Source organism: Lytechinus pictus, chromosome 15 (genome assembly GCF_037042905.1).
Source record: "Lytechinus pictus isolate F3 Inbred chromosome 15, Lp3.0, whole genome shotgun sequence".
NCBI classification, from domain to species: Eukaryota; Metazoa; Echinodermata; class Echinoidea; order Temnopleuroida; family Toxopneustidae; genus Lytechinus; species Lytechinus pictus.
The window spans coordinates 26,967,494-26,982,929 of NC_087259.1; the positions used below are offsets into that span (position 1 = coordinate 26,967,494).

At 35.9% G+C, this 15,436-nt stretch overlaps 2 protein-coding genes across 3 annotated transcripts; one reads left to right on the forward strand and one right to left on the reverse strand.

The window, feature by feature from the left end:
* Positions 1 to 461: 461 nt before the first annotated feature.
* On the reverse strand, positions 462 to 5,602 carry LOC129267145 (trichohyalin-like). Of its 2 annotated transcripts, XM_064110132.1 has the most exons (4): positions 5,417 to 5,602; positions 3,254 to 3,746; positions 2,818 to 2,886; positions 462 to 2,482 (listed from the first exon to the last, which is right to left on the reverse strand). In XM_064110132.1, the coding sequence occupies exons 2-4, from the start codon at positions 3,738 to 3,740 to the stop codon at positions 2,085 to 2,087; spliced, it is 954 nt and encodes a 317-aa protein (XP_063966202.1). In that variant the 5' UTR covers positions 3,741 to 3,746; positions 5,417 to 5,602; the 3' UTR covers positions 462 to 2,084. The 2 variants fall into 2 exon arrangements, with proteins under 2 accessions (XP_063966202.1, XP_054760858.2); XM_054904883.2 differs by lacking the exon at positions 5,417 to 5,602 and having other exon boundaries at positions 3,254 to 4,551.
* Positions 5,603 to 6,068: 466 nt separating this feature from the next.
* On the forward strand, positions 6,069 to 14,129 carry LOC135156778 (mucin-5AC-like). Its single transcript, XM_064110078.1, has 6 exons — positions 6,069 to 6,255; positions 7,194 to 7,479; positions 7,956 to 8,117; positions 8,544 to 8,696; positions 9,188 to 9,303; positions 10,408 to 14,129. Exons 1-6 carry the CDS (start codon positions 6,086 to 6,088, stop codon positions 10,871 to 10,873), a joined length of 1,353 nt encoding a protein of 450 aa, XP_063966148.1. The 5' UTR covers positions 6,069 to 6,085; the 3' UTR covers positions 10,874 to 14,129.
* Positions 14,130 to 15,436: the final 1,307 nt, after the last annotated feature.

Here is a 15,436-nt window from a genome sequence, read left to right on the forward strand (position 1 = left end):
TTTTGACTGACATGGGGTGTAATATAGAATTTTGTTGGGCCTGTAAATGCTTAAATATTCCAAGAGGGACTATTTTTCTGCAAAGCATGTAGTGTTTGGAAAATGTGATGTTTTCCAAAGAGGAGAAATTAATACCCGAGATGCCAAGATATGTTATCTTTCAACTCTTGCAAGATGACATATGGCACCTCTATTATTATATTCTCTTAGGATTAAATCACACTTTCCTTGACTCTATAAGCTTTGCAAATACATGTATATATAAGATAGTCTTTTTTGTTAAAGAGCCGATTTGCTTTGAACGATCAAAATAACATCCATATTTTGTTTGCATTGTTTCGCAAATCCCCATGAAAAGCATGCTCAGCCAATCATTTGACTGGATCTAGGTAGACAATGTATTAACAGAGGTAAAGGTATAGGGTTAGGTCACACATGCAATCAGGCAAGAAGACTGGAAATATACCAAACAAATTATTTATTATTCAGAGAATAATGAACACGTACATAAAAAGTAAAACATAAAAGTGCAATATTTGCATAATGCATTCACAAAGTGCAATTTTCTTTACATAGTAACTGAAAAGTTATAAAATATACCACAATTATGTCCTGAGTTTAAATTAGTTGGCACTATCGAAAGGCAGACTTTGGTAACGTTTTATTGCCAATATACAGTTTCTTTCTTAATAAATACAAAGAAAAGGGGGGAAAAGTTTTTGAAAAGTACTGCAAATGCAATGATGACAAACAAAAATGTAGACATGTGTGATAAAATAGCAAATAGACTTTGAAACTTTGTGTGAATGCATATGTATATAACCCATCTTATACATGTAATTGCAAGATAACAAGTACTGACAAAAACAAACAGTTAAAAAATATAATACTTTACACTTTCAAGTTGTGACTCAACTTTCTTTGGCAATATCACATTGGTACAAAATGAGGGTTGGCAGCGTTTGATATAGATCTTATTTAAGAACAATAAAACATAGTCATTTGAAAGGTATGTATATAATAGAAGATCAAAATAAAAATGGAATGTTTATATATATATACTGTATATGTACAAAAGTTCACATGTAGAAATGTGTGCTTAAATAGCAAACAGACTTTGTAACTTTGTGTGAATGCATATACCTGTTTTATACATGTACAGAAATTGCAAGATAACAAGTACTAACAAAAAGAGCAGTTAAAAAATATAATACTTTACACTTTCAAGTTGTGACTCAACTTTCTTTGGCAATATCAAATTGGTACAAAATGAGGGCTGGCAGCATTTGATATAGATCTTATTTAAGAACAATAAAACAGTCATTCGAAAAGGTATGTATATAATAGAAGACAAAATAAAAATGGAATGTTTATATATACTGTAGATGTACAAAAGTTCACATGTAGAAATGTGTGCTTAAATAGCAAATAGACTTTGTAACTTTGTGTGAATGCATATGTATATAACCTGTTTTATACATGTACAGTAATTGCAAGATAACAGGTACTGACAAAAATGAGCAGTAAAAAGATATAATACTTTACACTTTCAAGTTGTGACTCAACTTTCTTTGGCAATATCAAATTGGTACAAAATGAGGGTTGGCAGCGGTTGATATAGATCTTATTTAAGAACAACAATAAAACATAGTCCATTCAAAAGTTATGCATAGAATAGAAGAAAAAATAAAAATGAATGTTTATATACAGATGTACAAAAGTTCCAATAGCAAGTAAATGGTTACTTGATGTAAAAAAGAACTACATAAAAACAAAGTTATATGTTTATAAAAATCTATAAGTGCTAAGAACAAAAAGTACTAACATCTACAATTTACATGTAAATTCCCTTGCCCTTGGCAATGATTCTGGCAGCACTGAGATGGATGGCTAAGTAAAAACAAGGGTTTCAGCATGGCAAGAGTACAGGTGAATGATATGCAGCAACAAGTACTGAGGAAAGAAATTGTGATGAACAAAAATCCTGAAAAGTGTCATCTCATATGACAAATACATGTTTACCACCGTGGGAATTCCAAACACACACACTCCTCCACTTGAAGAATGCATTATGTTTGTAACAATTACAGTGGAGTGTAATCGTGATTGTAGGGCCAGGAATTTGGAGACCGCTCTGGACCGGACTGGGAGTTGTTTCCCTGTTGCTGCCACATTGAAGTTGACGACTGCCGCATACCAGCCATTAAGGCCTGAAGCATTTGGAGTTGATGCTGTCTATCACGTTCTTTTTCTTGCTCTCTATGCTCCCTCTCTTCTCTTCTCCTCCTCTCCTTCTCCTCTAGTTTTTTTTCTTCAGTACGCTGTGCCTTCATTAGGAGCTCACGCTCCCACTCCATTTGGCGCTGCATGAACCGATCCTCCCTAGCATTGAAGGCATTTGTACTGTCCTCCTCCAGTGTCTTTATCTCCTTGGCTATCAGTCCGAAGGACTCCTGCAGCTTTGATTTCTTCCGCTTTTCCCCTGTTATGAAGTAGGTAGTATAAAATACATCGTAAATAAAAAAAAATCAATCAAATGTGATAGCGGTAAGAAAGGTATACAATCATTTTATTTCTTTCAACTTGTTACACACATACTTTTCTGTATTTGACATAAGGCATGCAATATCACACTTCTAATAGCTAATACAACAAATCAAGTGAGAAAACCTTGAGTTGCAAAAAAAAATCATACTGCATGAAAGCAACATCAACGGGATGTAAAAGGCCCCTTTTCTTGAAAATTTGCTGAATCGAATTCAAATATCATATGAACTATAAATAAGCAAATGTATGGAAACAATCTGTTTATATTACCAGTTGCCTTACGTCCATTAGCAGATGATGTTGAAGGTCCCTCTAGATCCTCCGGTGGAAAATTGCCAACTAAAGAAAATGAGGGATAGAAAAGCGATTACAATAAGTGACTACAATAATAAACATTTCATTTTTATGCATAAAATGAAGGGGAACTAATTTTTATGTTGTTATGTGTCACTGAAGTAAAAACATTTTAAAACAAAGGCTAACTTTCAATACATTTTTATTTTATTAAATTCAAATCAGTTCCTTTCATATTACTCAGTATAAAATGATACATCAAGACAATATAATGATACCAATAATGTTTATTTTAAATGCTCACACTGAGAGGGTAAGAGCCAAAAAGGATTAGTCTTTATAATTACACATGTATATACAAATAAACATGTATATGTGATTACAAATGAAAAAAGGAAGAGGAATCCTTTACCCAATTCTGTTGGTGCTTCCACATCATTTTCCTCCAGTTCATCATCCGTTATACTTCTATCTTCTTCGGCTCCATCCTCCTCCTCCTCTCTCGGCAGTGAATCAGAGTCCACCGAGTCTAGCGACTCAGATTGATCCTCCTCCTCTGGTTGCGACGCCAGAATGGCAACTGGTGCAGTCTCTGGTCTGCCCCCAAAGATCTCCTGCAGTTCGCTATAGAATTTACATGTAATTCTCCCCCTGCCTGATCGATTGTTATTGTCCTCCGTCTTTCGGAAGGACGCTCTTAGTTGTTTAATTTTCCGCTTGATTTGGTCCTCTGCCCTTTCGAACCCCCTTTCTTTCATCAATTGGCATATCTTACGAAATACCGTTTTGTTCCTTACTGTGCCATCCATCTGTTCTTGAATGTTTTTCTCCCGCCAAATATTCAGGAGGCACAGCGTCTCCACATCTTCCCACAGACTCCCTCTCCCTGTTGGTGCCATTTTGATCTAAAATGAGAGAACAAATACAAATACAAATTAATAATGGTAACCACAAAGATTACGATGTGGTAAAATTATTATATAAAATTATGTGTAACATCTATTAATCACCTTTTAGGATTTTTGATCTTGTCAACAACTTCTCTTGTCAGGGGACAGTTGACATGAATATCATCAAAAATTCAAATTTAATGATTCAGATTGATCGACCACCTAGATATATGAAGGCCCTTCTCCCCCTGCTATGTAACATTTGATGATCGATGGACAAATTATTCCGCTAAAGTTCCATATGTACCCATCACTAAAATTGAATAAAACAATTGAAAAATATGGGTATGACTTAGAATGACATAACTAATATAAATAAAGTATACAAAATATGGGAAATCACTTTCTAAAATAACTATCTAGAAATCCATATAGTATACAAAATATGGGAAATAATATTCTAAAAATCTATCAAGTCCATCAAGATAAACTCCTACAGCTCGGCAACTAACACGTGGCCAGCCGCTGATCTCTGAATACCGGTGGAAGAAGAACTTATTCATACTTTATTTACAAGTTTCTTTTGTTATCATATCACGTGTTAATCTGTTAATGTATACAATTTTTAATACAATTTGCTTCTAGTGATAATTTTAGAGACGGTTTAATGATCATTTAGAGATGGTAGGCCTAGAGTGTTAATTATAGAGACAGTTAATACTATAATAGTAAGGTACGCAGAGTCTGTTACAGCTAGGGTTAGGGTTCGCAGACCCCGGCGTCCATCCTAGAGTACGCGGCCTCCTGATGACTTTGGTTGGTTAGGGATAGGACTTCGAAGTTAGAGTTGTGTATATTATTGTACTGTAATCTGTATTAACATTGTTTTATGCACTCACCGCTAGAATCTACTTATTTTAGTCTACTTCTTTTTTGTGGGGATTTTACAGGCAGACACTATTTTATATGTAGATCTAGACCCTACTCATTTGTTTCAATGTCTAGCGACATATTTCATGTCCAATTTCTGACTATGTGCGACTCCGACTGAGTGGATTATTGGCATTTGAAATAATTAATGGCAATTGTCTAGTTTCATGTCTCATGGCCTGGCCTGCCCCTGGCCATGCCTTCAAAATCAAAGTTAAATACTTCATCAAGTTCATGCCTCATGATCATGATGACTTTGTTTGAGGCATAAGATGATGTATTAACTCTGACAGTCTGACTCCGAGTCTGATGATGATGAGTCATAATTTCATAATCATATGAGAAAAATTATGACGGCTCATGATGTATGGCACTCCTGTCCAGGCTATTGTTTTTAGTCTGTCTATTAGTATTGATAAATTATCATCGCCAACAAAAAAATAATGATCATTCTTCAGATGGTGCAATCACAGTAGCGATGTATTTAAAAACATCGAAATAAACAGGAAATGATCAGACGATCGAAAATCATAATTCCAAAACCCACAGAAATATAGGGATGGGACTGAATTACAAGTCACCATCACTCATCAGTTCTGTTCGGAGAAAATACCAGGAATAAACGGTTTAAACTTTTAGCCCACCAGTACAGAATATGTCGTGTCTTAGTGCAGGCTGCTGGATATGAGGAAATTAAAATTTAAAGCAATAAATGATGAAAAACAATGTAATTTTACGCTCGGGGCGAGGCTTACCTATAATATATACTGCATGCCTGGTCCAAATGGCAAAAGCGCGCCCGGCCGATGCATTGTTGATGATGACAGGTCGCGTCACTTCCGCTTATAAGCCGGCGCCGAGTCCACTTTGGTGTTACACCTACCGATTGCGGGACTGAGTCCGGACTCGGGCCGGCCTCAAACCACATCCAGAGGTGGACTGAGTCCACCTGGCCTCAGTCCGGCCTCAGTCCGGCTTTTCAAAAAAAGTTGATGTTACACATACGTCGAGCCGCCTCCGGGGCCGGCCTCAGTCCACTTGCAAACGTATGTGTAACAGGGGTCTTATATTTCATTAAATGTGCTTTAAAATTATTCAAAGGATGAATTTTTTTCCATCTACAGTTTACAGGCAATGGAGTGAAATATATATATTTTTTTGGCATAACTTAGTATCATTAAAGTGGGATTTCCTGACAAGTCATCAACTGTGTGAAAAATTGTGATAGCTTTTAGTATATTGGTGAAATGTCAGGAAATCCCAGTTTTTCTGAGCTTTTTAAAGGAAACCTGCATCAGTTTATTTTTGTCTCGCCTGCATTGAATTGCATAATGCAGATGGGACTTACAGAGATGTTTCGCTTGTATTAGTATTGTTGTCATCATTGCTGATTTGCTTACTAGGTGTCTGTCCTGCATGCGGACATGGTTCACTGGATGATCCAGGTCTTACTACGTCTAGCTCCTAATCCTCCAGAGAGTCCACAGGAAGTGATCGATGCCTGTATGGCCAGCGCATGGAGTCTTACTAAGATACAGGAGAAGGCTGTAGGACTATTTGATCGAATTACAGCATTCTCAAACTACATTTCAAGGTATGACCGACTGGTATAATACGGTATTAGGATGAAGATCAGGTTTGCAGAAATACCATGTAGACCTGAAGAGGACTTGAGAGTGTTTCATGAAACATATAGTCAGTGCCTTTCACTGACCAGTGTTATAAGCTACTGAAATCCTTGCATCTGATTGGCTGAGAGCCAATTAGTCAGTGAAAATCACTGACAAAACTGTTTGTGAAACACTCCTGTTTTTATTCTTAGCTCTTAAAAGAGTTTGTAAAAGGGCTGAATTTTTTTAATGACGGACTCTCTTCCTTGTCATGTTTTAATAAAAGAAAATTATTCTTTTTTCAGGACTACATTCATGGTTTTTCAGCAACCTTTTTTCTTCAATCCTTCATTCGTTTTTCTCACCATAATACCTTTAATGCTCATATATTTATGATAGTAAAGGAGAGGAACTATGAAGTGATGACCATATATGTCGCATGAGTCATGAGGTGGTAACAAATAATGCACAGGTTAGAGTTGTTAGAGTCGATGCAGTGCAGCAGAAGGTGGGTTAGTTGATTACATTTGCACAGCATCTCGAATATCCATAATGCCTGCATGGCCATATAAAGGGCACTGATTTGATTTTTTAACTCCATCTAATTGGCTTTATTCTCAATTTTTTTTTATTATTAACTCATTCAATGCTTGGTAATGATAACTTCTTTTCTGGAATCAGTGTCATTCTGATCTTATTGAATATAAGATGATCTATAAAATGAGTGATACCAATACATTCCCATTTATCATTCACAATATATTGCATATCTGAGCTAAGAATTTACTTTTATTATCAATATTAATTTATTCAACATTTCTAAACAAAAGTATAACCAAAGAAAAACAAGATTCAATGACACTGGCTTGGAAGGACAAACAGAAAATCTAATAACTCAATGTGACAATGACTTTGTCTATAGCTGTTGTTCAAGCATAGTATCGGCCGAGATGCAGCAGAAGATTGATGACGGGGATCCGAATGCGGACCAGGAATACCGTGACCTGAAGAAGATTAAATCTGAATGTGGAGAATGGATCCACATGGCTACCATCTTGATGGATGAACTTCGTAGCGTTGAGATGGCTCGGCTTGGGGGTGAGGACCTACCGACACCACTCCATGTCCCTGATGGAATGCAGGGCTCTGATCCTAGAGAGGATAGCCAGACGGCACCCTTTACTCCAGGCATGCCAGATAGAGGAGAGGTGAGATAATATACAAATAGTATTTAGAGCGTATGTAAGAGTTGCACGAAAGAGGTACCTATCGAACAATCCTAAAACTTCCAAGGCATAGGGCATTCCACTGACTGTTAGCCAACGTTGGTTATTAGACCAAGTGGCCATCAGATCAAATTAATAGTAGACCTAATGCAGACTTTTATTTTAATTATTGTTTAACTAAAATGGAGGGAAAGAGTGGCAGAGTACAATAAATATATCATTATTAACATAGAGAAATTGATGAGAATATACAACAGGAAAGAAAGACATTGGAAGAGAAATGAAGAAGGGAATTTTAGAGGAGAATATCAAGAAGAAGTAATAAGGAGAGAAATACTTTTTGATAGCAGGAGAGAAAAATAGAGGTTTCCATCCCCCCAAGCATAAACAGAACATTAATTGCCTACTTTTAGAATGAAATTCATGAACTCTATCCATTTCTATTCCCATGTTAACAGCTTGTTGGAACAGAAACCCCCACGACAATGGTAGACAGGCCGCCTGGCACCGCTGACACCCAACGTCTGGATACACCTATATCAGGTGCCCCGTCCACGGTCCCCGTAGCCGCCCCACTGGCTGCCCCTGCCCCTAGACCAGCTACAGGAAACCAGCTCATGGTGGGTGAATTTTTTTTCTTCTTATTTGTAGTGTTTTTGTAAAAAACAGTAAATCATTATAGTGTTTTTAGAATAACAAACCATGTTATGTTGTGAGATTTAAATGTTTGCAATTCACTTAATAAACGAATAGGTTTCTGAAAGTTGTGATAAAGTTATTTTGGGAATAGGCATGATTGCCCAGATTTTTTTACCTATTCAGTCCATCACACAACTGCCAAAACATCATTGCATTCTAAAGAGATTACAGACCACACCAGATTCTTTTCATGAATATCAAATTTCTTTTTTATTTTTAAATTTAGATTTATTATATATTTAAAATTTGCTTTTTCGTGGTATTTCATTGAAATATCTTTATGCAAACACATTATCTTGCACATGCATATATTGTAGTGTTTTATTAAAGTTCTCTGTTTTCATTAGACTCCATCAACTGCCAACAGCCAGCGTTCTGTCTTGCCCGGCTCCACCCCAGGGGCAGATGACCTTGTTAATATGAATGAGATGCAAGTATTGGGATTTGATCAGAATGTCTGGACTCAGAGTCTAGAGGAGAATAAAGACCAACCCTCTCAGGTACTGTCTAACCCCATATCATGGCATTCACATATTTTCCTTTTTGTTCATTAAATTTAACTTATTTTTAATTTATTCTCAAGCCGTTGTACTTCACAATTCTGGGAGGTATTTCATCAACAATTGTTATCTGACATGTTCCCAAATCGGAAACTTTGATGACTTTGATTGGCTCTTTTAGAATTGATATAAGTTAGATATAAGTTTTAAGTTGTGGTAGTGGCTATAATACAAATTTCACCAGAATCCCCCCCCCCCCCACAAAAAAAATGTATAAAAAATATGAAAATCATGACAAGTTCCGAGCTCTGTGGTCACTGAATGAATGAATTTATCAGAACCAAACAACTAATAACTGCCAAATATTTGTATATGTGCCTAAAAATTAGTGTGCCAAGTAGTTACATCTTGATCAACATAATTAAGAGCACACTTGTATCTAACAAGTTCTTGATAATGGTTAAGTATTATCTGATATATTTTGTTCCTAGTCGGCCCCTAAAGAAGCAATCCCTGCCAAGCTGTTGGATTCTGCCTCTAAGACGCCGGATACATCTAAAGCTTATGAGGCGCTGACAGCCGTCAAGAGCCTTCAGCAACAGCTACTGTAAGTCACTATACCCCGCCAAACAATGTTTGGAGTGTACAGTATTTAGGAATCAGCATATGGTTGATGCATTGAAAATCATGCAAATCAAGCTACTTCCTTAGTTTTGGGTCAGTGCTCATAAGACTTGGCATACACATTGATCTTTGACATGCAAGAATGAAAGTGTTTTGTAATGTGATGATGTCATGGTATGAAATAGTAATAAATCAAGGGGGGGGGGGTTATGTTTTAATTTATATACATGTACGGTATGTTCATGTTGTAGTCATCACCTTAGGTGATATTTCTATGTTTATTTTATTATATTCCTGTTTTATATTAACTTACTATTATAGTTACTTTGTCAGTATGATAATTACCATGGAAATCTGGATGTTGATTGGCTGCTAAGCCCTGTATTTACTGCAGTAGCGGGACATATCTGCAATAGCAACCTGTTCAGTGGTGACCCAGCATTTATATCTTGTCTTTATTTCTCTGAGGATAGGGTTAGCAGACCTGCCAACTAGTACGTTTTAGCCGTATTTAGTTTGTTTTTGCAACCAAAATACGGCAGTACGTTTTTTCTTTAAAAAATATGTTTTTTGTAAAAAAAAAAAAAAAAATCCTCTCTATATGTCTCTATTTCATAAAACGTACACAAATATGGTTATTAGATCAATGTAATTTCAGGTAACTTTTTTTTTTTTCAATCATTTTGTAAAAACCAGGGTGAGATATACACAAGTTTCAATGGGTTTTTTTTTTTCATCTGCAAGAGCAGTGCGCATTTTAGCTTGCATGCAGCTTGAGCGCCGTGATGGGCGAGTGCGCCAAGCATTTTATTATGAAATACACTTTTTTGGGGAAAAATACAAAATATTTATCTCACATGGTAAAAATACTGATTTTTTTGTCAAAATACTGATTTTGGGGATAAGAATACTGAAAATGCAAAATACAACTTGGCAGCTCTGGGTTAGGTGTATGATATGTTTTGTTTTGTTGTTACCCACAATGGATGTGAATCTGGCACTGGTTGACCAGAATGGCTTTTTGTATATAATAGTAGTTGAATGATTTATCTTGATAGCAATCTTGTGTCTCCCTTTATTGTCATAGTTCAACTGAAGAAAGAGCGCAGACAGCAGAAGAGCGAGTCCAAGAACTTGAAGAACAGCTTAAGACAATCCAGGAACATGCGCGTGCCATGGAGCGAAAGAGCGCCACTCCGGCCGTTCCAATTGCGACTCCCGGCCCTGTGGTAGGGGCATCGACCGAGCCCCCTAAGACTGCCCCAGAAGCACCCATCACCGAGGAAGCAACCACCACTGCCCCGGGTTCCACTATGATGTCCCCATCGGAAACTCCGCTGACTACCTTCACCAAGGATACCATGGGGGCACAGTCAACACCCTCTATGAGGCCTGGGGTAGCGGGCGTCGGCCCCCTCCCAACCCCAACAATCACCCCATCACCCCCAGCAACTCCTGGAAGGAAGACGTCAAGCTCAAACGCCTCTTTGTCTCGCCCGACGTCCAGAACATCAGTTGGTTCAAGAGGTTCTGCAAAGTCCAGAAAAAAGTGAACAAATACATCATCTGATAATCGAGATAAATCTTGAAAGTGAACAAAGATTGTGTGATTGTCTTTGAGTAGAGATCTTCTGATCCATGAAGCTGGGTTGCATATTTACATCTGGTACTCATAGAATCCCAATCCCAGTTACTGTGTAAAATCAATTTTTATTTTCACTTAATCTGATAAATAGGATTTTTCCCTCAAGAATTGGGAATGGCTCTTTGATCTTGGACTATTTCACCATTCAACTTTCACACTGCAGCATAGATTGTTACTACTGTGTGTTGGTCTTTATTATTTCCCAGAAATTTTTACATGGAAATTCTCCAGAAATCTAATCATGTAGATTTATCATACTCCATACATATCCATTTGATGTATGTATAGCTAAATTCTGAGGAAAAAATATATAGAAATACAGAAGAAAAACAGATGTAAAAAGTTTCCATTTTCTATCCTTCAGAGTTGAATATTGTGTGAATGATACTGCAAAATTTTGACTGAAATAATTTGTAACATGTGATATGCTGTGCCTATATTACACTTGGCATGCAAATGTTTTAAATATATTGTATTACCTTTGTTAGTACAGCCACTGTATGTTATTGAATACTTGTCATTTAAATGCCGCTATCATAATTAAACAAAAACTAGATAGATGGCACTGTAAATGCCTGTTGTTATTATTAGTGCTGTGTCATATTATTAATACTTTCAGGCAGTTAACCATGTTTGGCTCTTTAGAATATCATGTTTTATATTCATATGCATAAAACATTCCACTCTGTCATATGGCTAAATCTATTGATCTGTATTATAAAATGACAGAGCTACCGGGTAGGTATCATATTACCAATATTTAAATGAAGTTTTTTGGTGATCAGCAGATCCTACTACTTTGGGTTTATAAATGTCTGAATCTATAAGCATAATTAACATAATTCTTGTGAAAATTTAAACTAGTGTAAGGGTTACACTATCTAGCCTTGGGTAGACTTTCTTGCACAGAGAATTTATTGCAAAAGATGTTAAAAGGTGATTACCTCCTCCCCCCCCCTTCAACCTTTGTTTTCAATTCAAATCATATTCTTTAAGAATCAAATTTCAAGTACACTGTAGTTTATGAGACATGAGCGAGACTATAGGCGCCGCTTTTCCGACGGCGGCAGCATCAACATCAAGTCTTAACCTAAGGTTAAGTTTTTGAAATGACATCATAACTTAGAAAGTATATGGATCTAGTTCATGAAACTTGGACATAAGTTCAATCAAGTATTACTAAACATTCTGCCGGAGTTTCAGGTCACATGACCAAGGTCAAAGGTCATTTAGGATCAATGAACTTAGACCATGTTGGGAGAATTATTTTCAAAATCTTAACCGAAGATTAAGTTTTTGAAATGACATCATAACTTAGAAAGTATATGGACCTAGTTCATGAAACTTGGGCATAAGGTTAATCAAGTATTAGTGAATAACCTGCTCGAGTTTCAGGTCACAAAACCAAGGTCAAAGGTCAGTTAAGGTCAATAAACTTAGGCCATGTTGGGGTAATTCAAATTGTTGAATTGCCATCATAACTTTGAAAGTTTATGGATAGAGTGAATGAAATGTGGACATGGATGTACATGTAGTTGACAAGTCTTAAGTCACCGTTCAAATGTCATCTATGGTCAATGAACGTGGTATTATGTCATTATATGAATGGTGTTTTTTTGAATGATTATTTTATAGCAGTTTTCAAAGTTAAAAATCGCGTAATGCAGGCGAGACTGCCAGAGGCGTTCCACTTGTTATATTATGAAAATGGTTGAAGGTTCTCCTATGCAATGGTATTCTCTATGCAAAAGTGTTTATTGTGCCTAATGTGTATAGAGACGCATGATGTCATGAAACATGTACATATGTAGTACATAGTTGACCAATTATTCAAATATTAGAGATACCATTTCAATAAATTTAGTCTGGTGGCATATGTAATGTATGTTTTAGAATGTCACTAATCGAGTAACATTCTGTGATAATTTATTCATGTATAAATACTATACTAGGTACACTATTGAACAATATATACATGTATATATTTTTCTCTTAATTCATATTGCAATAGGAGATTAAGTTCTTAATTATATGCCTTAATTGCTGATGTACACAGATAACACTTTGTAAAATAATTTTGTGCCTATTACATTCATGTATTTTTATGATTATTTATATTTCAATCTCTTTCTTCCTGTAATATATACCAATTGTTCTTCCTCTCTATTTGTATAAATACAAAATGTGTCTGTCTTCTGATTGCAGCTGTAAATTCACTAAGCCTTGAGCATTAATCTGACTTGTACGATATAAACAGTATAAACTGCATATTATAAACATGATCAACGGCCAATACTGAACATAGAACGTAGTTTTAAATTTGCAGAAAGGGCAGAAAGCAAATGAAAATGGAGTGATGATTTGTGGCCCTTTTAATATTCCATTTATTTATTTACTATATTTGGAATCCTTGAACATTTGAATATTTTCTGCAACATACAGGATAGTATATTGTAAATATATCTACCTCTATCTTGTAATCTGTTTGTATTACTAATTGTTTTTTCTTACATTCTGGAAGCATTTTGCTGTACTAGTAACATTCAGTAGGAGCTGGAGTATTTGAATGCTTCTAATCGTGTAATGTAGTGTGTAGACATTGTGGAACATCAGAGACAGTGAAAATATGTCCATGTCATGGATATCCAGATTTTGAAAATTGCAAAAGAATATTCTTATGCCTCAATGCTCATTTTGGAATTTTGATAAGAACTGACAGAAAGAAGAGAACATAACATATATCTTACTCCTATGAAAATTATATTAATTGAGAGTATAAAAGAGTAAAATATTTGAGATGATTTTGATGCAGTAATACAGAACAAATTTATAGATTGTGTCATAGTGACACTTTCAGACTAAACGAAGTATTTACTGGCCTGGTGCATACTTACAAACTGGTATATTGGCACTGTTTTGTACAGGTTTCGTGATAATGAGCTACTTTCGATCCTTTATATTAGTTGTATAACTTTTGTAACATCTTTACCAGTTACCTTGTGAATATTTCATGTATATATGTGTATAGATTACTGATTGCCATGTCCGTCCTAGCATTATTTCTATTTTCCATATTTACCCGTCTTACAGTGATCAACTATATGTATATTATGTATTTATTTGCTTCTATTCTTGAAGAATAAAAAGAAGTGTCTTACTTGTGAGATGAAATTGTTCATCCTTTTCTTTTTTTTAGTTGTTTTGTGTTCTTAATACACAACAGACAAGCTCCATGCACCGCTAGCACCCACATATACATGCACAGCGCTAGATTGCACCGTATACTGTACCGCGATCCCACTCAGTTGACCCTGTTTTTCACACTGCCCAGTAGTGTATATAGTTCCCAAGACCCCGTATTTTGCCCTTGTGGTCAGTTCCTTAGACCCCTATTGCAGGGTTTTGTGAGGCACACCCCATCAAAATATAATTTGAGTGCCCCCCCCCCCCACCCCTGTCCTCCTTTTCAATACTGGCTTAACATTTTAAAGGAAACCAAAACTCAAAGAGAGAATCAATTGTAATGGAAAGAGTAAAGATGAGAGGAGCAATTCAAAACAAGTTTTCCCCTTTTATTAACATACATGTATTTCAGATTGTCATATGTGGTGTGAATTATATTTTTCCCATGACATGTTGTGCTATGATGGAGGCAAAGTGCAATTTGAAAGATAACTGGAAAAATCTGAAAATTTGTGTAAAAAAAACAAATGGAGAGTTGTCTACGGAATCCGCAATTTTTAAGCTTGCATGTTTGCCAATTTGAGGATCCCCAAAGAAAGCACAAGACTTTTAAAACTTCTATAATTCTATTTCATACAGATTTTGATAAAACTTTTTTATTGATCTAAATTCTCAGGATTCTCTCCTTGGGTTTTATTTTCTTTTATCACATAATTTTAGCAAAATGATTCAAGATTACTGTTCCAACACTCAACTGATTCCTGTAATAAAATGTAAGTGCTCAGTCAAGTCGTGCGTCGGAGAGTATACATGTACATAAAGTAATGCTGCAGTGTCACTTTCAAAAACTGAAAGTGGTCATTTTGAGAGATTTGTGATACAATATCTTGACAACTTCTGTTGTGTCTGATATCATGGTGCTAGAAATTTAATTTTCTTATCATTTTATGCTACCCTTATACATCTCCCGACACTTCACAATTTTTATGGGTCAGTAAGCTTGAATCATTTTCATATTTCTGAACTGTAAAAAAAATTATTACTGGATATTTTTCAGCAAAATGTCTTCACACGTTTTTGGAATACTGTAACCATGCAACTAACCAATTTCATTACATTGCGGAGCTCTCTTTACCGTCGTTTCTCTTGATATACCCATCTGTCATTAGTTCTCTACCCCCCTCTCTTCTTCATATACCCATCTGTCATTTGTTCTCTACCCCCCCCTCTCTTCTTAATATACCCATCTGTCATTTGTTCTCTACCCCCCCCCCCCTCTCTTCTTAAT

What these genes read in the sequence shown, in the direction of transcription:
- LOC129267145 (XM_064110132.1), bottom strand. Translation starts at nt 3,740, where the DNA reads ATGGCACCAACAGGGAGAGGGAGTCTGTGGGAAGATGTGGAGACGCTG. An exon ending in GGAAGCACCAACAGAATTGG is followed by an intron (nt 2,887 to 3,253) that starts GTAAAGGATTCC and finishes CATTTTCTTTAG; the next exon opens with TTGGCAATTTTCCACCGGAG. An exon ending in TAATGGACGTAAGGCAACTG is followed by an intron (nt 2,483 to 2,817) that starts GTAATATAAACA and finishes ACTTCATAACAG; the next exon opens with GGGAAAAGCGGAAGAAATCA.
- LOC135156778 (XM_064110078.1), top strand. Translation starts at nt 6,086, where the DNA reads ATGGTTCACTGGATGATCCAGGTCTTACTACGTCTAGCTCCTAATCCT. An exon ending in TTCTCAAACTACATTTCAAG is followed by an intron (nt 6,256 to 7,193) that starts GTATGACCGACT and finishes CTTTGTCTATAG; the next exon opens with CTGTTGTTCAAGCATAGTAT. An exon ending in CTACAGGAAACCAGCTCATG is followed by an intron (nt 8,118 to 8,543) that starts GTGGGTGAATTT and finishes TGTTTTCATTAG; the next exon opens with ACTCCATCAACTGCCAACAG.